The 23,798-nt window shown below is 43.6% G+C and overlaps 1 protein-coding gene across 13 annotated transcripts in view; it reads right to left on the reverse strand.

Moving 5' to 3' along the window:
* The window catches only part of RIMBP2 (RIMS binding protein 2), a 440,277-nt gene that overhangs the window by 20,623 nt on the left and 395,856 nt on the right, over window positions 1-23,798 (reverse strand). For all 13 annotated transcript variants that reach the window (XM_038762562.1, XM_038762556.1, XM_038762559.1 and 10 more), the window contains 3 exons: window positions 17,160-17,311; window positions 14,645-15,112; window positions 4,149-4,298 (listed from right to left, as the gene is read on the reverse strand). In XM_038762562.1, coding sequence (XP_038618490.1) covers window positions 4,149-4,298; window positions 14,645-15,112; window positions 17,160-17,311 — 770 coding nt within the window. The remainder of the gene's footprint in view (window positions 1-4,148; window positions 4,299-14,644; window positions 15,113-17,159; window positions 17,312-23,798) is intronic.

Here is a 23,798-nt window from a genome sequence, read left to right on the forward strand (position 1 = left end):
GGGTTGAGGAAAGGGCGGAGTTGGGGAAGGGGTCTGCATCTTGCAATAAGGGGCTAGGTTTGGACCCTTCTAGATGGTGAGCTCATTGTTGGGTGAGGACCATCTCTATATGTTGCCGGTTTGTACTTCCCAAGCGCTCAGTACAGTGCTCTGCATACGGTAAGCGCTCCATAAATATGATTGAATGAATGAATGAATATTTTAAACCATCTCAGTCCTGATACAATATAGGAGGATTTTATTCCTAAATAATAAAAACAACAATAATAATAATATTTGTTAGGTGTTTACTATGTGCCAAGCACTGCACTAAGCACTGGGGGTTGATACAGTATAATCATTTAAGATACAGTCCCTGTCCCGCATGGACCCCATAGTCTAGGAGGAGGAAGAGTAGCATTTATTGAGTGCCCACTTGCTGTCCTTGCAGTAGGATCAAGACACATGTTCCCTGCCCACAAGGACATTCACTCTAGCGAGGACTTTCTCCCTCTTGCCCTGATGGGGAGTTGGAAGTCCCTCTGGGCAGGAGAGGAAGAAAGACCCCAAACCACGTCCTCTCGACTGTAAGCTCACTGTGGGCAGGGAACCTGTTTACCAACTCTGTTAACATGAAGAAGCAGCGTGGCTCAGTGGAAAGAGCCAGGGCTTTGGAGTCAGAGGTCATGGGTTCAAATCTGGGCTCTGCCAACTATCAGCTGTGTGACTTGGGGCAAGTCACTTTACTTCTCCGTGTCTCAGTTCCCTCCTCTGTAAAATGGGGATTAAAACTGTGAGCCCCCATGGGACAACCTGATCACCTTGTAACCTCCGCAGCACTTGGAACAGTGCTTTGCACATAGTAAGTGCTTAACAAATTGCATCATCATCATCATTTAATCCCCATTTTGCAGATAAAAAAACAAAGGCGCTGAAAATTTAAGTGACTTGTCCAAGGTTACACAGCAGGCAAGTGACACAGCAGAGATTAGAACCCATGTCCTCTTACTCCCAGGCTCATGCACTTTCCATTGAGGCTGCTTCTCCTAATAGCACAATAATTACCTTATAGATAGCACAACATAGAATATGGCAGTCAGTTTTTTCAAAATACACGGAGACATTTTAACCAAGGTACGAAAGTTAATAAGCCCATATGTAAATGCATTATATGCAGCCAAACTATATATAGATAGAGCATATTCTCTTTTTGCAATAGATCATAATTCAAAGAGATGGTTCCACACGTTACTGACATTTCCTAGATAGAAAGGTTTAATGATAGTCACGATTTTGTGAAGTCAATCCAAGGTTTGAAATCCATGTATTTAATGCATTAAGCATCCACACGGCTATCCACAATAAGGCTGGAACGACAATAAAAACAGGCCAGTCTCTTTCCTTCTAATTTTCCTATATGGCCACAGGGCATAAACTGGAGAAGTGTGTTCTGGATCAGTCGGAATTGTATCCAACAGTTTCTGACTGGAGAACTTACAAGCAAATTTGGATTTAATTGAATAAGCCAAAATCAGATTGACTTTGTGCTACCTCAAGGCATATGGGAAAGGGTTTTCATTTAGTGTGATCCAATTATTTCCATTGACTGGTGAATTGGAATGACCTCTCATAACGAAGGGTAAGAGAGAAGCTCACATTTGCCAGCTTCTGGACTCTGCTCTTTCTACTGGTTGCCGATTGGCCTTCCTTCAGTTTCTCCTTTTTCATGGCATTTGTTAAGTGCTTACTAGGTGTCAAACACTGTTCTAAATGTTGAGGGTAGATACAAGAGAATTAGGTTGGACATAGTCCCTGTCCTGCATGGGGCTCATAGTCTAAATAGGAGGGAGGACAGGAGAGGTGATGCACGGCATTAAGTCACTTACTCAAAGTCACACAGCAGATAATAATAATGATAATAATAATAATAATAATAATAATAATAATGGCATTTATTAAGTGCTTACTATGTGCAAAGCACTGTTCTAAGCACTGAGGAGGTTACAAGGTGATCAGGTTGTCCCACGGGGGGCTCACAGTCTTAATCCCCATTTTACAGATAAGGTAACTGAGGCCCAGAGAAGTTAAGTGACTTGCCCAAAGTCACACAGCTGACAATTGGCGGAGCCGGGATTTGAACCCCTGACCTCTGACTCCAAAGCCCGGGCTCTTCCTACTGAGCCACGCTGCTTCTCTAATGATGATGGTATTTGTTAAGTGCTTATTATGTGCCAAGCCCTGTTCTAAGCGCTGGGGTAGCTACAAGGTAATCAGGTTGTTCCACGTGGGGCTCACTGTCAATCCCCATTTTACAGATGAGGTAACTGAGGCACAGAGAAGTTAAGTGATTTGCCCAAAGTTACACAGCTGACAGGTGGCAGAGGTGGGATTAGAACCCATGACCTCTGACTCCCAAGCCCGTGCTCCATCCACTAAGCCACGCTGCTTCTCCGATTAGTGACAGATAAGTGATAGGTGACAGAGATAAGATAATTGACCGAGTTAGGACTAGAACCCAGGTCCTCTGGCTCCGGGGCCCGTGCTCTTTCCACTAGGCAATCCTGCTTCCAAACTGCATTTCAGACTAGGAGGGTAGTGTTTAGTCTACTGTAATAGGCACTACCAGTCCACCGCTTTTACTAGGAGCTTAATCTGTGCCCAGCAGTAAACTAAGCTCTTGGGGGCTAGACACTACCCCTGATGACAAAGAGTTTACGGTCTAGTAGGACAGATACACACTAAAATAGGGAGGAGGAGGAAAACCCCTCTAGACTGTAAGCTCGTTGTGGGCAGGGACAGTGTCTGTTTATTGTTATATTGTAATAATGATAATAATAATGATGGCATTTATTAAGCACCTACTGTGTGCAAAGCACTGTTCTAAGCGCTGGGGAGGTTACAAGGTGATCAGGTTGTCCCACGGGGGGCTCACAGTCTTAATCCCCAGTTTACAGATGAGGAAACTGAGGCCCAGAGAAGGGAAGTGACTTGCCCAAAGTCACACAGCTGACAATTGGCAGAGCTGGGATTTGAACCCATGACCTCTGACTACAAAGCACATGCTCTTTCCACTGAGTCACGCTGCTTCCAAGCACACATTACAGTGCACTGCACACAGTGCTCAATAAATGACACGAGAAGAAACAGAATTTTAAGTTTTTTTAAAAATGGCATTTAAGCCCTTATTACATGCCAGGTACTGTACTAAGCACTGGGGTAGATACAAGCTCATCTGGCTGGACACAGTCCACGTTCCTCATTCAGTTGTATTTATTGAGTGCTTACTGTGTGCAAAGCACTGTACTAAGCACTTGGGAGAATACAGTATAACAATAAACAGACAGGGCTCACAGTCTTAACCTTCATTTTACGGATGAGGTAACTGAGGCATGGAGAAGTTGAGCGAATTGCCCAAGATCACACAAGTAGACAAGTGGCAGAGTGGGAATTAGAACCCAGGTCCTTCTGACCCTCTGGCCTGTGCTTCTTCCACTAGGCCATGCTAAAGATATATACATGAGTAATAAGAGATAGGGTGGGGATAAGTGCCCAAGGGTTTAGATGACTTGGAAATTCTGAAGTGGCAGTCAGAGGAGGAATTAGGATGGAAGATGGCAGATTAATCAGGGAAACCTCCTGGTGGAGGTGCAATTGCAAAAGCGCTTTGAAGATGGAGAGAGCCCTGGTCTGCCAGATGTGAGGGAGGAAATTTTTCCAGACAGGAAGGTGGAAGTGAGCAAGAGATTGGTGGTGAGGGAGGTGAGAATGAGGCACAGTGAGTACCTGGTTTCAGAGGAGCTAAGTGTGCAAGCTAGGGTGTAGTGGGAATATGTCACCATTGGCTTTAAAGAATTAAATCACCTTTCCCCCTCCTACCTCACCTTGCTACTCTCTTACTATGAGCCAACCCACATACTTTGCTCCTCTAATACTAACCTTCTAACTGTACCTCAGAAAGTAAAATATCTGCCATTTATTTACCTATATCATTGACTGTCTACCACTTTAGACTGAAAGCTCGTTGTGGGCAGGGAATGTGTCCGCTATATTGTCGTACTGTACTCTCTCAAGCACTTAGTACAGTGCCCAGCGCTTAGATAGTATTCGCTTAATACATGCCATTAAAAAAAAATATGACTGACTGACTGACCAGATGTGTTGTCACTTACCTGCTTTCCAAGTTCAGAACCTTTTAGAAAATCATCCACCGAAGCCCCTCTTCTTTTAATGTCTGGTGAATCGTAGCCGTCTTCTTCTTCATCAGAGTTTGCATACTGAACTGCATTACTCCTTTCACTGAAGATGGTCCTTTTTTCCAACTGGGAATGAAAAGATAATAATAATAATAATGTCAGAATAGCTTACTTCTGATTTATTTTCAGTTCCCTTAAGAGTAACTGGAATGTTGCACCTGCAGGATTCTGGAGAGTGACATGGAATTTCATAACCTCTGATGGAAATCCTTAACTCTTTTATCATTGGTGCTTTTCTCTTCCTCAGTGTCAACTAAGCATGAAAGCATTTCTGTGAAAAAATAAATCTTCACTGGCTTGTCAATTGAAATACTCTAACTTGTAAAATGCTCTTGATATATGTTGCCAAATTGTACTTCCCAAGCGCTTAGTACAGTGCTCTGCACACAGTAAGCACTCAATAAATACGATTGATGATGATGATGATTTGGACTTACTTATCAAGTTGAGATTGGGTTCCTGTTTTAAAAATTTGTAGAGAACCTTCTGCTACATAGAATTAATTAGTCGATGGTATTTACTGAGAAGCAGCGTGGCTAAATGGAAAGAGCCCAGGCTTTGGAGTCAGAGGTCATGGGTTCAAATCCCAGCTCTGCCAATTGTCAGGTGGGTGACTTTGGGCAAGTCACTTCACTTCTCTGGGCCTCAGTTCCCTCATCTGTAAAATGGGGATTAAAACTGTGAGGCCCCCCCATGGGACAACCTGATAACCTTGTAACCCAGTGCTTAGAACAGTGCTTTGCACATAGTAAATGCTAAACAAATACCATTATTATTATTATTATTATTATTATTACTGAATCCAGAGCACTGAACTAACTAAGCACCCTGGAGAGGGTGACAAGCACGCATACGTTCCCTGCCCTTAAGGATCATATGAAAGAATGGGGGACAAATTTCAAAATAACTTCCCCAAAATGGAAGCAGCTGTTCCAGTTTGGGGGTTCAGCATGAACAAGGGTTAGGGGGTGGGAGGATCAGGTGGGAGGCATATTTTGGGAGGAGCAAAGAGTATGGGGAGTAGAGAAGGAGGAGAGCTGATGTATAACTGGGAAAAGCTGGTGGAGAGACATCTTGAACTTGTGCAATGGTTTCGTTTTTTCCAAAGCATTGTCACAACAACAGTAACAATAATAACTGTGGTATTGTGAAGTGTTATTGTGAATAGTAATGATGGCATTTATTAAGTGCTTACTATGTGCCAAGCACTGTTCTAAGCGCTGGGGAGGTTACAAGGTGATCAGGTTGTCTCATGTGGGGCTCACAGTCTTAATCCCCATTTTACAGATGAGGTAACTGAGGCACAGAGAAGTGAAGTGACTTGCCCAAAGTCAGCCAGCTGAAAATTGGTGGAGCTGGGATTTGAACCCATGACTTCTGACTCCAAAGCCCGTGCTCTTTCCATTGAGCCACACTGCTTCTCTTGTCTACTGGGTGACCTTGGGCAAGTCGCTTCGCTTCTCTGGGCCTCAGTTACCTCATCTGGAAAATGGGGATTGAGAGTGTGAGCCCCATGTGGGACAGGGACTGTGTCCAAGGTGGTTTGCCGGTATCCACCCCAGCGCTTTAGTGCTTACGATGTGCCAGCCTCTATATTAAGCCCCGGGGGAGGTACAAGATAATCAGGTCGGGCACAGTCCCTGACCCACATGAGTCGCACAGTCCAAGAAAGAGGAAGAACAGGTGTTTAATCCCATTTTACAGCTGAGGTGACGGAGGCACTGAGAAGTAAAGTGACATGCCCAAGGTCATGTCAGTACAATAAAAAAGTACAATAAAAAAGAATTGGTAGACATGATCCTGCCCATAAGAAGCATTAAAATTATTATTTTAATGTAAAATTATTAGTCTATTTATTTATTTATTTATTTATTTATTTATTTTACTTGTACATTTCTATCCTACTTATTTTATTTTGTTGGTATGTTTGGTTTTGTTCTCTGTCTCCCCCTTTTAGACTGTGAGCCCACTGTTGGGTAGGGACTGTCTCTATGTGATGCCAATTTGTACTTCCCAAGCGCTTAGTACAGTGCTCTGCACATAGTAAGCGCTCAATAAATACGATTGATTGATTGATTGATTAAAATGATAATAATAATAATGGCATTTATTAAGTGCTTCCTATGTACAAAGCACTGTTCTAAGTGCTTGGAGGGTGGGGTTACAAGGCACAGAGAAGTAAAGTGACATGCCCAAGGTCACCTAGCTGGCAAGTGGCAGGCTAAGGCCTGTGCTCTTTTTACTAGGGCACACTCTTCTGCTCTCATTTTATCCTATTTTTATCTCATATTGCATCACCTTGTAACCTCCCCAGTGCTTAGAACAGTGCTCTGCACATAGTAAGTGCTTAATAAATGCCATCATTATTATTGTTATTATTATTATCCTCAAACATAGTAAGGTAGGGGGAGAGGAGGACATTATTGCCTCCATTTTACAGATAAGAAAACTGGGAGTCAAAGAGGTTGAGTGATTGCCCGAGATCACTCAGCAATTCGGGGAGAGGGCTGCCTCTCGAAATTGTCTCGACTTTCAGACCATCCTCATTCACTAGACTACACTGATTCCCCTATTCAGCTCCACCAACTCTGTTAATACTGGATCAATCAATCAATCAATCGTATTTATTGAGCGCTTACTGTGTGCAGAGCACTGTACTAAGCGCTTGGGAAGTACAAGGTGGCAACATATAGACACAGTCCCTACTCAACAGTGGGCTCACAGTCTAAAAGGGGGAGACAGAGAACAAAACCAAACATACTAACAAAATAAAATAAATAGAATAGATATGTACATGTAAAATAAATAAATAAATAGAGTAATAAATATGTACAAACATATATACATATACAAGTTCCTAGTACAGTGCTCTGCAGGGCGTAAGCACTCAATAAATATGACTTTGATTGATGCAGCTAATATTGCCTCATTTTGTGGGTAAAAATGTAAAACTCTTTTGTCCACAATTCATTCAATCACATTTATTGAGTGCTTACTGTGTGCAGTGCACTGTACTAAGCGCTTAGTACAGTTAAATAGGATTTTCTTCCAAATAGTAATAGCCACTGTTATCAAAGAAACACAATCCACCAGGTGAGAAGCAATCTAGCCACAGATCCGGGAGAGAGTTGGAGCTCCAGTGGATCGATCCATGGTATTTATTACATGCTTTCTGGGTCCGCAGCAGTGTAGTAGCCACTTGGGAGAGTACAATAAAAAAGAATTGGTAGACATGATCCCGCCCACAAGAAGTATTAAAATAATAATAATAATAATGGCATTTATTAAGTGCTTCCTATGTACTGCTCTAAGTGCTTGGGTGGGGGGTTACAAGATGATCAGGTTGTCCCATGGGAGGCTCACAGTTTAATCCCCATTTTACAGATGAGGGAACTGAGGCACAGAGAAGTGAAGTGACTTGCCCAAAGTCACACAGCTGACAATTGGCGGAGTGGGATTTGAACCCATGACCTCTGACTCCAAAGCCCGTGCTCTTTCCACAGAGCCACCCAAGTAATTACAGATGGAGGAAATGGGAGAGTATAAGGGTAGGTACAAAAGTTCTGTGGTGCTCAGGGTGGGGTGAGAATCCCAACTGGGATGGGGGAAGCAGCAGGGCTGAGTGGAAAGGACACGGGCTTGGGAATCAGAGGACGTGGGTTCTAATCCCGGCTCTGCTACTTGTCTGCTGCATGACCTTGAGCAAGTCACTTAACTTTGCTGTGCCTCAGTTACCTCATTTGTAAAATGGGGATTAAGACTGTGAGCCCCACGTGGGACAACCTGATTACCTTATATTCATTCATTCATTCATTCCATCGTATTTATTGAGCGCTTACTGTGTGCAGAGCACTGTACTACGCACTTGGGAAGTACAAGTTGGCAACATATAGAGACGGTCCCTACCCAACAGCGGGCTCACAGTCTAGAAGTCTACTCCAGAGCTTAGAACAGTGCTTGGCACATCGTATGCACTTCTCAAATACCATTATTATTATTATTATTCATTAATTCATTCATTCATTAGTTTGTACTTCCCAAGCGCTTAGTCCAGTGCTCTGCACACAGTAAGTGCTCAATAAATATGATTGAATGAATGAATAAAACAGAACTCCTCATCCTTCCCCCCGAACCCTGTCCTCCCCCTGACTTTCCTATCACTGTAGAAAATACCAGCCTCCTCCCTAGCTCACAAACCAGTAACCTTGGCAGTATCTGTATATATGTATATGTTTGTACGTATTTAGTACTCTATCAATTTTACTTGTACATTTTAATTCTGTTTATTTTATTTTGTTAATATATTTTGTTTTGTTGTCTGTCTACCCCTTCTAGACTGTGAGCCCACTGTTGGGTAGGGACCGTCTCTAGATGTTGCCAGCTTGTACTTCCCAAGCGCTTAGTCCAGTGCTCTGCACACGGTAAGCGCTCAATAAATACGATTGAATGAATGAATTAAGTGATTACGATGTGCCAAGGACTGTACTCAACACTGGCCTAGATACAATACCATCGAAGGGAAATGTTCCCCGCGCACTAGGAGTTTGCATTTCAACAAGGGAGACAAACATAAAAGCATTTATAATAGTCAAAATAAAGAAATTGAGCCAACGTATATTTAAATAGGTATGTGGGCTACGTGTTCTGTAATCATCCGTTCTGAGCTCATGACCTCACAGGAAGTGGCAAGTGTCTATTGCTCTGTCTGGCAGTCACCTCTTCTCCATTTCTAGACTGTGAGCCCGCTGTTGGGTAGCGACCGTCTCTCTATGTTGCCAACTTGTACTTCCCAAGCGCTTAGTACAGTGCTCTGCACACACTAAGCGCTCAATAAATACGATTGAATGAATGAATTCCAGGGCCCAAGTTATTTTCTTGCTTTCCTCCACTGTGTGGAGCCGAGAAACCGTTCAGATGAAGAGACAGTTCTTTCTACTTTGCCACATGCCTAGGGATATGGTCACCTACATTTGTTTTCCTTAAATTCCTTCAGCTTTGTGTTGATTTATCATGCACTGAGCATTTTGCACTGGGCTGTCTTTCAGTTTTTGCATTTTTTTTTTGCCTTTGTTTCCTACTACTGCCAGGATCCACAGCATTCTCCTGGCAAGGATAAATACCATTACCCTCCTGCCAGTCTATGAAGCATAATTAATTATACAATCAACTATTCATTCTGATTACTTGATTGCTACATATTTCTACACCTGTTGCCCTTATATAAGCTCCTTGTGGGCAGGTGACTTGTATTGTGTGTCTGCTGAACTTTTCCTAAGTGCTTAATAGTGTGGTGTAGTGAATACAGCACAGGCCTATGAGTTAGAAGGACGTGGGTTCTACTCCCAGCTCCACCATCTGTCTGCTGTCTGACCTAGGGCAAGTCACTTTACTTCTCTGGGCCTCAGTTACCTCATCTGTAAAATGGGGATTAAGAGTGTGAGCCCCATGTGAGCCCCATATGAGAAGCAACGTGGCTCAGTGGAAAGAGCACGGGCTTTGGAGTCAGAGGTCATGGGTTCAAACCCTGGCTCTGCCAATTGTCAGCTGTGTGACTTTGGGCAAGTCACTGAACTTCTCTGGGCCTCAGTTACCTCATCTGTAAAATGGGGATTAAGACTGTGAGCCCCCCGAGGGACAACCTGATCACCTTGTAACCTCCCCAGTGCTTAGAATAGTGCTTTGCACATAGTAAGTGCTTAACAAATGCTATTATTATCATTATTATTCTCTGTGCCTCAGTTACCTCATCTGTAAAATGGGGATTAAGACTGTGAGCCCCCTGAGGGACAACCTGATCACCTTGTAACCTCCCCAGCACTTAGAACAGTGCTTTGCACATAGTAAGCGCTTAATAAATGCCATCATTATTATTATTATTATTATTATGTGGGACAGGGACTGTGTCCGACCTTAACTTGGATCTTCCCCAGTGCTTAGAACAGTACTTGGCACATAGTAAGCACTTAACAAGTACTATTATTATTATTATTATTATTATTATTAGTGTGAGTCCATTTTTTGGTAGGGATTGTCTCTGTTGCTGAATTGTACTTTCCAAGCAGATAGTACAGTGTTCTGCACACAGTGAGTCCTCAATAAATATGACTGAATGAATGAATACAGTACATTACACCCAGTGGTGACTCAATAAAACCACTACTACTCATTCATTCAGTCAAATTTATTGAGTGTGTACTATGTGCAAAGCACTGTACTAAGCCCTTGGGAGAGAACAATATGCCAATACACACACACATTCTCTTCCCACAGTGAGTTTACTACTACTGCCTGGCTCACAGAAGTTCTTTATTTTTTTTAATTTTCATTCATTAAGTCATTCAATCATATTTGCTAAGTGCTATGTATGTATATATGTAGACCACTGTACTAAGCACTTGGGAAAGTACAATCCAACAATAAACAGTGACATTCTCTGCCCACAACAAGCTCACAGTCTAGAGGGTATTTACCATGTGACAGACACTATACTAATCACTGGGGTAGATAGTAGTGAATCGGGTTGGGCCCACCTTCTGTTCCCCAGGGGGCTCAGAGTCTAAATAGGTGGGAGAACAGTTATGGAATCGCCATTTTACAACCAAGGCTATGGAATCACCATTTCACAATCGAGGAAAATGAGACTCAGAGAAGTCGGGTGACTTGCCCTAGGTCACACAGCAGAATGGAGCCTGGCTATTATAATGGCTCAGAAAAGTAGAAGGAACATGGGCAGAATCATGATTTGGTTGGGCATCAAGGTTTGACTTTGTCTTTTCATTCAATCATATTTAGTGTGTGCAGAGCACTGTACTAAGCACTTGGAAAGTACAATTCAGCAATAAAGAGAGGCTATCTCTACCCACTCCGGGCTTACAGTCTAGAAGGGAGGAGACAGACATTAAAACAAGTAAACAGGCATCAGTGTAAACAGAATTATAGATATATACACATCAAAACAAGTAAACAGGCATCCCCTGCATGTCAAAGGACAGATTGTAGAGCAGGACAGAGCTAGGTAGGTCTTGAGACCTGGATAGGACTGGACAATGAGTTCTCCTTGGTGTCTAGCAGGAATTGTAAACGAGCAGCGGGTGGAAATGAGAAAGTTGAGAAGACGGTATGATTAGGGTTTTGGCATGAGAGGAGTGATGAGGGCAAATTGGAGTGGAATGGGAGAAGACAGTGAAAGGGTAAAGAAGATTCTATCTATACTTACTCCCTTGGTGAACTCATTCACTCCCACGGCTTCAACTATCATCTCTACACTGATGACACCCTAATCTACATCTCCGCTCCTGCTTTCTCTCCCACCCTCCAGGCTTGTATCTCCTCCTGCCTTCAGGACATCTCCATCTGGATGTCTGCCTGCCATCTAAAACTCAACATGTCCAAGACTGAGCTCCTTATCTTCCCTCCCAAACCCTGTCCTCTCCTTGACTTTGCCGTCACTGTAGATGGCACTACCATGCATCCTGTCTCACAAGCCCTCAACCTTGGTGTCATCCTCGACTCCACTTTCTCATTTTACCCCACACAAATCAATCCATCACCAAAATCTGCCGGACTCACCTCCACAACATCGCCAAGATCTGCCTTTTCTTCTCCATACAAACTGCTACCTTGCTGGTTCAATCTCTCGTCCTATCCCAACTGGATTACTGCATCAGCCTCCTCTCTGATCTCCCATCCTCCTGTCTCTCCCCACTTCAATCTATACTTCACTCTGCTGCCCAGATTATCTTTGCACAGAAACGCTCTGGGTAGGTTACTCCCCTCCTCAAAAATCTCCAGTGGTTGCCTGTCAACCTGCAAATCAAGCAAAAACTCCTCACTCTTGGCTTCAAGGCTCTCCATCACCTTGCCTCTTCCTATCTCACCTTCCTTCTCTCCTTCTCCAGCCCAGCCCGCACCCTCCGCTCCTCTGCCGGTAACCTCCTCACTGCCTCATTCTCGTCTGTCCCACCATCGACCCCCAGCCCAAGTCCTTCCCCTGTCCTGGAATACCCTCCCTCCACACATCTGCCAAACTAGCTCTCTTCCTCCCTTCAAAGCCCTACTGAGAGTTCACCTCCTCCAGGAGGCCTTCCCAGACTGAGCCCCCTCCTTCCTCTCCCCCTCCCCATCCTCCCTGCCCTACCTCCTTCCCATCCCCAAAGCACTTGTATATATTTCTACATATTTATTACTCTATTTTAGTTGTACATATTTACTACTGTATTTTATTAATGATGTGCATATAGCTATAATTCTATTTATTCTGATGGTTTTCACACCTGTCTACATGTTTTGTTTTGTCATCTGTCTCCCCCTTCTAGACTTTGTTAGGTAGGGACTGTCTCTATATGTTGCCGACTTGTACTTCCCAAGCACTTAGTACAGTGCTGTGCATGCAGTAAGCGCTTAATAAATACGATTGAATGAATGAATGAATGAATGAATGAATGAATGAATTCAGGTGCTTTTTCCACTGGGCCATACTGCTTCACATTTAAATCAGACGTCTGGCTGAAATGGTTCAACCCTCCTTTGTATATGGGGAGCTTGACTGACCAGGTGTTTGAGGAAATAGAGCTCAAGGGACCAATGAACTGTGGATTTGGATGGTGGAATGGTTATTGAAAGGAAACACCCATGTTGAACATCAATGAAACTTTTCATAAGATATAATTCATTCAATCGTATTTACTGAACGCTTACTGTGTGCAGAGCACTGTATTAATATACTAATCAATACCAGTAGCTTGATCACTAAGATTTATAGAAATAATTGTCCTGTATCCTGTGTTTCTGGATGCTGCCTTCTACTCCCCATTCTGATCTGCAAATCAAAGGGACTTCAACACTCCCTTATTAAAGAAACTACAATATTTGCTTATCAGAGGATTTTATAACTTTTGCTTTTCTGGCTTTCTAAAACTGAGCTCTGGCACCTATACTGATTAAGGATGATTGCTTTGAGAAGTGTGTCCACTTCACACTGATATATGGTCAATCTGATCAGAATTATAGGTGCTTTATTTGACTTGTTAGATTGTAAGGTACTCTCTGGATTGTCATTTCCTTAAGGGCAGAGACCATGACAACTAATTCTCTTCTGCTCTCCAAAGTGGTTAGAAGAGTGCTCTGCACACAGTAGATACTTCTGAGGTACTCCTTTCAATTTCAGAATAAAACAAGATTACATAAATTCCTCTGATCTGAATCTAAACTATGTAACTGAATTTCCATGTCTGCAAGGGCTTTTTCTCTAACACACATACAAACACACACAAACACTCAATGGCTTTCAATTGCCCTCTGGTTATTTTGGCAAAGATTAGTCTTTCCATTCTTACCAAGTTTGGTTTAAAATTCAAACTGGAACCAGAGAAGCAGCCTGGCTTAATGGAAAGAGCCCGGGCTTGGGACTCAGAGGACATGGGTTCTAATCCCGGCTCCGCCACTTGTCTGCTCTGTGGCCTTGGGCAAGCCACTGAACTTCTCTGTGCCTCCGTTACCTCAGTTATGGGGATTAAGACTGTGAGCCCCATGTGGGACAACCTGATTATCTTGTATCCACCCCAGCGCTTAGAACAGTGCTTGGCACATAGTAAGCACTTAACAAATATCATAATTATTATTATTATTCCTAATAGGCAGGGTTCAATATTCTTTCTGGGTTGGTTTGGCCTATGCAGATTCCACTACCATACAGCAGCAAGGAGGATTGCTTTAACTCCCAATTCACTGAGAAACTTGAGAACATTTCTGGCATTGAAAAATCAACATAATCAAACAATCAATGGCATTTATTGAGCACTTACTGAGTGCAGAGCACTATACTATGCACTTGGCGAGAGTACAGTATAACTGGGTTGGTAGATAACGTTCTCAGCCCACAGTGATGGCAGTGTGTTCAACAAGACTTTTTCCATTTCAGGGGAAGCAGTGATCACCCGAATCTTTCCTCGGAAGGATAATCAGTCAGTTAAAAGCATTTATTGAACACCCTGCTGTGTGCAGAGCAATGTACTACCTGGACACATGACTGATTACCTAGAAACTCATCAGAAACACCTGTAAAATGGACCAGGTTCAACCAAGGAGATCATCAGATAAATGTTAAGTGAACGGTGTTAAGGGGGAAGCACATTTGGATTTTAAATCCACTTGCTCTTACCAAACTGGGACGCTTTCGATATCAAGGATGAAAAGAAAGATGAAGAACTGTCCTACTGGCCTTCGTATGAAGCCAAAACTCTGAGCTAAATCTCTTCAAGCAAGAGTGGTTAGCTTGATCTGCGCTTGGAGAAATGGACCAGAAACCTAATCTGTCCCTTAAATGGGGAGAAATCCAATAGAAGATGCAGTGAAGAAAAAGAAAAATTAAGGGTCAGGTGACAGCAAACCCTGACACTTGTGCTTGCCCTTACCCTGCCGCTCTCCGCCATCCTTTGGGCTGCCTCTCGTGCCATGGCTTTAGCAACGGTGTTGGGGACTGGTGCTCCCTGCGGCTGCGGGAGGATCCGATTCGGCGAGGGCGACCGCCTCCCGTGAGCTGAACTCGGAAAGCTGGATGTCGGAGGTTCCAGCATGTGTCCCGGCACGGGCGAAGCCATCCGCGTCTGCTCCCAGGACTCATCCATCTTGGAATGAGGACCTAAATGTTCGTCTTTGGTATCTGGGGCTCCGGCACTTGCTAATGGCTTAGATTTGGGAGGAGTCCTGGGATGTGGGGTTGGAGGCACCAGTAGGTCGGGAGGGATGGCAGCAATTAGAGAATCCATGGATTCGCCTTGGGCCGAGAGGGTTCTTACTGTAACTTCTTTCGCGTCTAAGCTCCGAATTCTCATCAGCTCCACCGCGGTGCTGTCGGCTGTTGGAAAGATGACTTCTGCCACCTAAATACACAAACGGTCAGATTCAAGGCTGGGGAAATCACTTTCCATGTTCCATCCTAAATTCATGCAGCTTCAATTTTCAAGTGGCCACTAATCATGAGGGAGGATCCTGGGAGTACAGCAAGAACCATTCTGATGATTACTAATCAATCAATCAATCAATCAATCATATTTATTGAGCGCTTACTGTGTGCAGAGCACTGTACTAAGCACTTGGGAAGTACAAGTTGGCCACATATAGAGACAGTCCCTACCCAACAGTGGGCTCACAGTCTAAAAGGGGGAGACAGAGAACAAAACCAAACATACTAACAAAATAAAATAAATAGAATAGATATGTACAAGTAAAATAAATAGAATAATAAATATGTACAAACATATATACATATATACAGGTGCTGTGGGGAAGGGAAGGAGGTAAGATGTGGGGGATGGAGAGGGGGACAAGGGGGAGAGCACAATCAAACACAGCCACGGACCTAACTGACCTATCCAGGAGACTGGATCCAGTTGATTCACATACAGAGAAATTGAAGCCACATTCAAAATGGGCAGGAAGGAGAAGGCAAAATAGCTGCCTCTCAGAAATAGAAAATGTCTACATGGAAACATTTGGGGTCTGAGTCTGCCAGGAAGGAGGACATAACTGCTTCCCTTTTTTGGAGATTCATTCAATTGTATTTATTGAGCACTTTCTGTGTGCAAAGCACTGTACTCAGCGCTTGGGTAGTACAAATTGGCAACATATAGAGACAGTCCGTACCCAACAGTGGGCTCACAGTCTAGAAGGAGATAATAACAGTAATAATAATAATAATACATGTGGTATTTGTTAAGCACTTACTATGTGCCAGACACTGTACTAAGCACTGGGGTGGATTTAAGCAAATGGCTTTGGACACAGTCCCTATCCCACGTGGGGCTCAAGGTCTCAATCCCTATATTACAGATGAGGTAACTGAGGCACAGAGAGCCCAAGGTCACACAGAACACATGTGGCAAAGCCTGGATTAGAACCCATGACCTTATGACTCACAGGCCTATGTTCTAACCACTATACCGTGCAAGCGTGGCTCAGAGGAAAAAGCACAGGCTTTGGAGTTAGAAGTTAGGGGTTCAAATCCCGGCTCCACCAATTGTCAGCTGTGTGACTTTGGGCAACTCACTTAACTTCTCTGGGCCTCAGTTCCCTCATCTGTAAAATGGGGATTAAGACTGTGAGCTCCCCGAGGGACAACCTGATCACCTTGTAACCTTCCCAGTGCTTAGAACAGAGCTTTGCACATAGTAAGCACTTAATAAATGCCATCGTTATTATTATTATTATCTGCCCTTCCAGATCATCAAGAGACCACTTAGTCTGGGACCTCTCTCTGACTTGAATCATCCTCAGAGCATCTGAAAGAGTGAGATAACCTTCTGAAAGATGGGCAATGGGGGTGACCCCTCTCCTCTCCCTGAGAAACTTGGAATCATAAAGGTTAGAGAAGCAGCATGGCTTAGTGGATAGAGCACAGGCCTGGGTGCTAATCCCGGCTTTGCCACATGTCTGCTCTGTATCCTTGGGCAAATCACTTAACTTCTCTGTGCCTCAGTTACCTCATCTGTAAAATGGGGATTAAGAGTGTGAGCCCCATGTCCAACCTGATTAACTTGCGTCTACCCTAGCGCTTAAGAACAGTGCTTGGCACATAGTAAGCCCTTACCAAGTATCCTTATTATTATTAGAAGCAGCGTGGTTCAGTGGAAAGAGCACAGGCTTTGGAGTCAGAGGTCATGGGTTCAAATCCCGGCTCCACCAGTTGTCAGCTGTGTGACTTTGGGCAGGTCACTTAACTTCTCTGGGCCTCAGTTTCCTCATCCGTAAAATGGGGATTAAGACTGTGAGCCCCCTGAGGGACAACCTGATCACCTTGTAACCTCCCCAGTACTTAGAATAGTGCTTGGCACGTAGTAAGCCCTTACCAAGTATCGTTATTATTATTAAGTGCCAAGCCCAGGACAGCTCAAATTCTGATTTCAATTGGTCTCAAAAGAGAAAACTCACCCTTTGTCCTTTTGCATAAACCCCATAGCCAGAGACGTTTGCTCCATTGGACATTCCCATAGGTGTAAGAGTCGGTGGTTTCCAGGAGACCTGTATGGTTGCTGGGGTCCGTCCGGCTTGAATGGTGACATCTTGCGGTGGAGCTGGAGGGCCTAAGAAGATGAAAGCCTTTCATTTAATGACCAATTAAATGACCAATACGATAGCATTGCTTCAATCATAACTGGAAAAGGATGATTTCTCCACAAGCCTCGGGAACTGTACTCAGAAGTTCCAAACTGGAATAGTCAAATGATAAAATCAGGGTTATAGGAAAGGAAAATGCATCAACCTACGCATCAAACAAAAACTCCTCACTCTGGGCTTCAAGGCTGTCCATCACCTCGCCCCTCCTACCTCACCTCCCTTCTCTCCTTCTCCAGCCCAGCCCGCACCCTCCACTCCTCTGCTGCTAACCGTCTCACTGTACCTCGTTCTCACCTGTCCCGCCGTCGACCCCCAGCTCACATCCTCCCCCTGGCCTGGAATGCCCTCCCTCCACACATCCGCCAAGCTAGCTCTCTTCCTCCCTTCAAAGCCCTACTGAGAGCTCACCTCCTCCAAGAGGCCTTCTCAGACTGAACCCCCTTTTTCCTCTCCTCCTCCCCATCCCCGCTGTCCTACCTCCTTCCCCTCCCCACAGCACCTGTATATATGTGTGTACAGATTTATTACTCTATTTATTTTACTTGTCCATATTTACTATTCTATTTATTTTGTTAATGATGTGCATTTAGCTTTAATTCTGTTTATTCTGATGAGTTGATACCTGTCCACATGTTTTGTTTTGTTGTCTCTCTCCCCCTTCTAGACTGTGAGCCCGTAGTAGTGTACGGACCATCTCTATATGTCACCAACTTGTACTTCCCAAGCACTTAGTACAGTGCTCTGCACACAGTAAGTGCTCAAAAAATACAATTGAATAAATGAATGAATGAAAAAGAAAACATAAAAGGGAAAGGAAAGATCAAAGCAGTGTCGGGGAGAAGACAGTAGTTAATTCAGAGAGTAGTTAGGCAACATTCCCCTAGGTGTTCTTCTGGCAAGTCTTCTGTATATGTCCAGGTGTTTTCCAGAAGGTCTCTCTCAATTTTCTCTTCTGGGGTGAATTCATTCAGTTGTATTTATTGAGTGCTTACTGTGTGCAGAGCTCTGTATTAAGCGCTTATCCATTTTCTGTCCAAAGTCTGGATTAAAGGGAGTCTTACTCTGGGGATAGAACACCACATCACACTTTTCAATCAATCAATGGCATTTATTGAACATTTACTTTGGATGGAGCATGAAGCTAAGTGCTTGGGAAGACATGATCTCTGCCCTCAAGGATCTTACGAGGGAAGTAGACTGTATGAAAATTAAAAAGTACTACTGTTTTCTCTCCCCTCCTGCCCCTCTTGACTCTGGAAGTCATCAGCATGACTTCCAGCAGCTGAATCATGAGATCAACTGGGAAAAAGGAGGGAGTCATCTACTCCATTTCTCTGCCTCTAAGCTGAATTTCCTTAAACCAACCACAGAGATAGCTGCCTATGCTTTCTTTTCTCCCCGCTTTCTCCCTCCTCCCCCTCTCCATCCCTTACCTTATCTTACCTTGCCTTACCTCCTTCCCTTCCCCACAGCACCTGTATATATGTATATATGTTTGTATGTATTTATTACTCTATTTATTTATTTTACTTGTACATATCTATTCTATTTATTTTATTTTGTTAATGTGTTTTCTTTTGTTCTCTTTCTCCCCCTTCTAGACTGTGAGCCCACTGTTGGGTAGGGACCGTCTCTATATGTTGCCAACTTGTACTTCCCAAGCGCTTAGTACAGTGCTCTGCACTCAGTAAGTGCTCAATAAATACGATTGATTGATTGATTGATTCTTTTAAAATCTCCAGGGGATATGACCCCAGCTGATAGAAACAGCTAGCTGAGGTGATTTTAATAGTTAACAGCTTTAGCATTTGCTTCCTACTGAAGCCTCCAAGAGGCCTTCATCATCAATCAATGTATATATGTATATATGTTTGTACATATTTATTACTCTATTTATTTATTTATTTATCTTACTTGTACATATCTATTCTATTTATTTTATTTTGTTAGTATGTTTGGTTTTGTTCTCTGTCTCCCCCTTCTAGACTGTGAGCCCGCTGTTGGGTAAGGACTGTCTCTATGTGTTGCCGACTTGTACTTCCCAGGCACTTAGTACAGTGCTCTGCACACAGTAAGTGCTCAATAAATACGATTGATTGATTGATTGATCAATGGTATTTATTGACTGCTTACTACCAATGGTACTTATTGAGCGCTTCCTGCGTGCAGAGCACTGTATTAAGAGCTTGGGAGAGTACAACATAACAGAGTAGGTGGACATGTTCCCTGCCCACAATGAACTTACTATGTGTACAGCACTGTACTAAGTGCTTAGAAGAGTATGGTAGAACAGAGTTGGTGGACACGTTCCCTCCCCTCTCAGGGTCACACCTGGAGAGCTTCCAGTCCTCTACCAGTCTCAACTACAGGAGAGAGAGTCAAGCAGAGGCATATCCACTCCATTCCTTGCTTGGGCAGTGGCTAGCGAGTGGAAGGCAATCCGCTACTAGTCAAAACTCGCCCGTGCTCAGCAGCAGCGGCATGGGTGAGAGTTGAGGATGGAGACTCAAGTTTACAGCGTGGAAGGAGGCAATGGTAAACCACTTCCTTAATTTTACCAAAAAAACACTATGGATATACTACCAGAACAATTGCAGATGGAGTTGGGCTGGGGGGGTTCTGGGAGAGATGCGTCCATGGAGTCACTGTGGGTCGGAGATGACTTAACAGCATTAGACAACAAGGCACTTTCCCTGCCCACAACTGGGTTACTATGTGCAGAGGAGTGTACTAAGTGCTTACTAATTTATTTATTTTGTCAATGATGTCCATCTAGCTTTACTTCTGTTTATTCTGATGACTTGACACCTGACCAAAAATCTCCTCAAAAATCTCCAGTGGCTACCAATCAATCTGCGCATCAGGCAGAAACTCCTCACCCTGGGCTTCCAGGCTGTCCATCCATCCCCTCGCCCCCTCCTACCTCACCTCCCTTCTCTCCTTCTCCAGCCCAGCCCACACCCTCCGCTCCTCTGCCGCTAATCTCCTCACCGTGCCTCGTTCTCGCCTGTCCCGCCATCGACCTCCGGCCCACGTCCTCCCCCGGGGCCTGGAATGCCCTCCCTCTGCCCATCCGCCAAGCTAGCTCTCTTCCTCCCTTCAAGGCCCTACTGAGAGCTCACCTCCTCCAGGAGGCCTTCCCACACTGAGCCCCATCCTTCCTCTCCCCCTCGTCCCCCTCTCCATCCCCCCATCTTACCTCCTTCCCTTCCCCACAGCACCTGTATATATGTATATATGTTTGTAAATATTTATTACTCTATTGATTTATTTATTTTACTTGTACATATCTATTCTATTTTATTTTGTTAATATGTTTGGTTTTGTTCTCTGTCTCCCCCTTCTAGACTGTGAGCCCACTGTTGGGTAGGGACTGTCTCTATATGTTGCCAACTTGTACTTCCCAAGCGCTTAGTACAGTGCTCTGCACACAGTAAGTGCTCAATAAATATGACTGATTGATTGATTGACCACATGTTTTGTTTTGTTGTCTGTCTTCCCCTTCTAGACTGTGAGCCCGCTGTTGGGTAGGGACAGTCTCTATATGTTGCCAGCTTGTACTTCCCAAGCACTTAGTACAGTGCTCTACACACAGTAAGCGCTCAATAAATACAATTGATTGATTGATTCTGATGACTTGACATCTGACCACGTGTTTTGTTTTGTTGTATGTCTCTACCTTCTAGACTGTGAGCCCGCTGTTGGGTAGGGACCATCTCTGTATGTTGCCAACTTGTACTTTCCAAGCGCTTAGTACAGAGCTCTGCACACAGTAAGCTCTCAATAAATACGATTGAATGAATGAATGAATGAATTGGGGGAGTACAATATATAGAGTTGGTAGGCATAGTCCCTGCCCACAACTAGCTTAGAGTCAAAAGGGAGAGAGACATCAATATAAATAAGTTATAAAATATAATTTTAAGATATGTACATAATACACAAGGCTTCACTGATTAAACCCTCATTTTTAAACCAATTAAATTATTAATTATAATGATAATATAGAATCACATAATAATACAATTATTATAAATTATTAATTATTTAACCCATTAAATTAAACTCTATTCCCTTTCCCTTCTACATCACCCTTCCACTTAAATTTGTATGCTTTAAGTATTTGATATGCACTCCACCCTCAGCTCTACAGAACTTGCATACACAGCTGTAATCTATTTAAATGCCTGTTTCGCCCTACGGATTGTAAACTCACTGTAGGCAGGGAACATGTCTACCCAATCTGTTATACTTTCCCAAGTGCTTAGTACAGTGCTTTGCACACAGTAAGCACTCAATAAAGACCACTGATTGTTTGACAGCTGGAAAAAAAAATGCCACACTGCCTGGAAAGAGGACTGCTGTTTCCTTTACAGAAACATTTCTATCTTGTTAAAATGGTGAGTTAGATTCTTTTAGGGAGCGAACGACTCTTGGATTGAATGAATGAATCAGTCAGCGGTGTTTACTGACGCTTGGAAAATAAAATACAACAGAGTTGGGAGATGCAAACCAAGCTCTCTTAGTTCTCCCAGCTCACTAGGAGACGGCTGAAAAATACGACTTTGAGGCACCGAGGGTATGGTATTTCATAAATGAGCAATTTTTAAAAAAAAATTTAAACATTTAAAATCTGAAACATATTTTAACTAGATCATTTTAAGCCAGTAGCACTTTTCAAGAATAATTAGATGGAGAAATGAAGATAAACTCAGTGAATCAATTAAAAAATTCATCTCTTGAAATTCAGTCTGATTGGGCTCTGGAGAAAATGATTCCTTTCCCACCTCTTTGAATTATCTCTGCTCTATAAATAGTCCTATTTTATAGTGACCATTGACTGCCTCATTTGAAGCTTAGGGCAATACATTTTTTTCAGCTGACCAAAAATCAAAGGAAGCAAGTGGCTAAGATTGGCTTGGAGATTGAATGAAGGTTCGGCCACCTTCACTGGAAGGAAAAAATACCAAACGCATTCACACACCTCCATCCTGTTCTCCCCAACCTTTTAAAACATTTACAATGCATTAACATAATAGCACATTCAGACTTTCTATAATTCAAACATACAAAAACGTGGTAGAAGTAGCAACTCCTTAGAGACAAAAGTTCTGTTTATAAAATTCCTTCAGAGTGCAGCGTGGCTCAGAGGAAAGGGCATGGGCTTTGGAGTCAGAGGTCATGGGTTCAAATCCCGACTCTGCCACTTAGCTGTGTGACTTTGGGCAAGTCATTTCACTTCTCTGTGCCTCAGTTCCCTCATCTGTAAAATGGGGATGAAGACTGTGAGCCCCACGTGGGACAACCTGATCACTTTGTAACTTCCCCAGTGCTTAGAACAGTGCTTTGCACACAGTAAGTGCTTAATAAATGCAATTATTATTACAATTATTCATTCATTCAATCGTATTTATTGAGTGCTTACTCTGAACAGAGCACTGTACTAAGCGCTTGGAAAGTACAATTTGGCAACAGATAGATACAATCCCTACCCAACAATGGGCTCACAGTCTAGAAGGGGGAGGCTGACCACAAAACAAAACAAGTACACGGGCATCGATAGCATCAAAATAGATATAGAATTATAGATATATACACATCATTAATAAAATAGAATAATAAATATGTACAAATATACACCAGTGCTGTGGGGCGGGGAAGGGGGTACAGCAGAGGGAGGGAGTAGGGGCGATGGGGAGGGGAGAAGGAGCAGAGGAAAAGGGGGGATCAGTCTGGGAAGGCCTCCTGGAGGAGGTGAGCTCTCAGTAGGGCTTTAAAGGGGGGAAGAGAGCTAGTTTAGCAGATGTGAGGAGGGAGGGCATTCCAGGCCAGAGGTAGGATGTGGGCCAGGGGTCGATGGTGGGACAGGTAAGAATGAGTCCCAGTGAGGAGGTTAGTGGCAGAGGAGCAGAGTCTGTGGGCTGGGCTTTAGAAAAAGAGAGGGAGGTGAGGTAGGAGGGGGCAAGGTGATGGACAGCCTTGAAGCGGAGAGTGAGGAGTTTTTGCTTCATGCCAAGGTTGATAGGCAATCACTGGAGATTTTTGACGAGGGGGGGTGACATGCCCAGAACGTTTCTGTAGAAAGATAATCCGGGGAGCAGAGTGAAGAATAGACTGAAGTGGGGAGAGACAGGAGGATGGGAGATCAGAAAGGAGGCTGGTGCAGTAGACTTGTGAAGGAATGAAATTCTTTGAGAACAGCCAATGCAGAAACAACATTTCAGTATCTAAAGAGGCACTGTCTGGGGCCTAATCCATATGCCGAATGGAATGCCCACTGAGAGACCAGAGGATGCCATTTAAGGTAACACGCAGGAAACACTGGGCCTTGGGCTAAAACAGTCATCAGTGCAAGGGGATGAAGGAGTAGATCAATTCAATAATCATATTTATTGAGCCCTCACTGTGCGCAGGGAACTGTACTAAGCTCTTGGGAGAGTACAATATAGCATA

This window comes from Tachyglossus aculeatus, chromosome 21 (assembly GCF_015852505.1).
Source record: "Tachyglossus aculeatus isolate mTacAcu1 chromosome 21, mTacAcu1.pri, whole genome shotgun sequence".
Taxonomy (NCBI): Eukaryota; Metazoa; Chordata; class Mammalia; order Monotremata; family Tachyglossidae; genus Tachyglossus; species Tachyglossus aculeatus.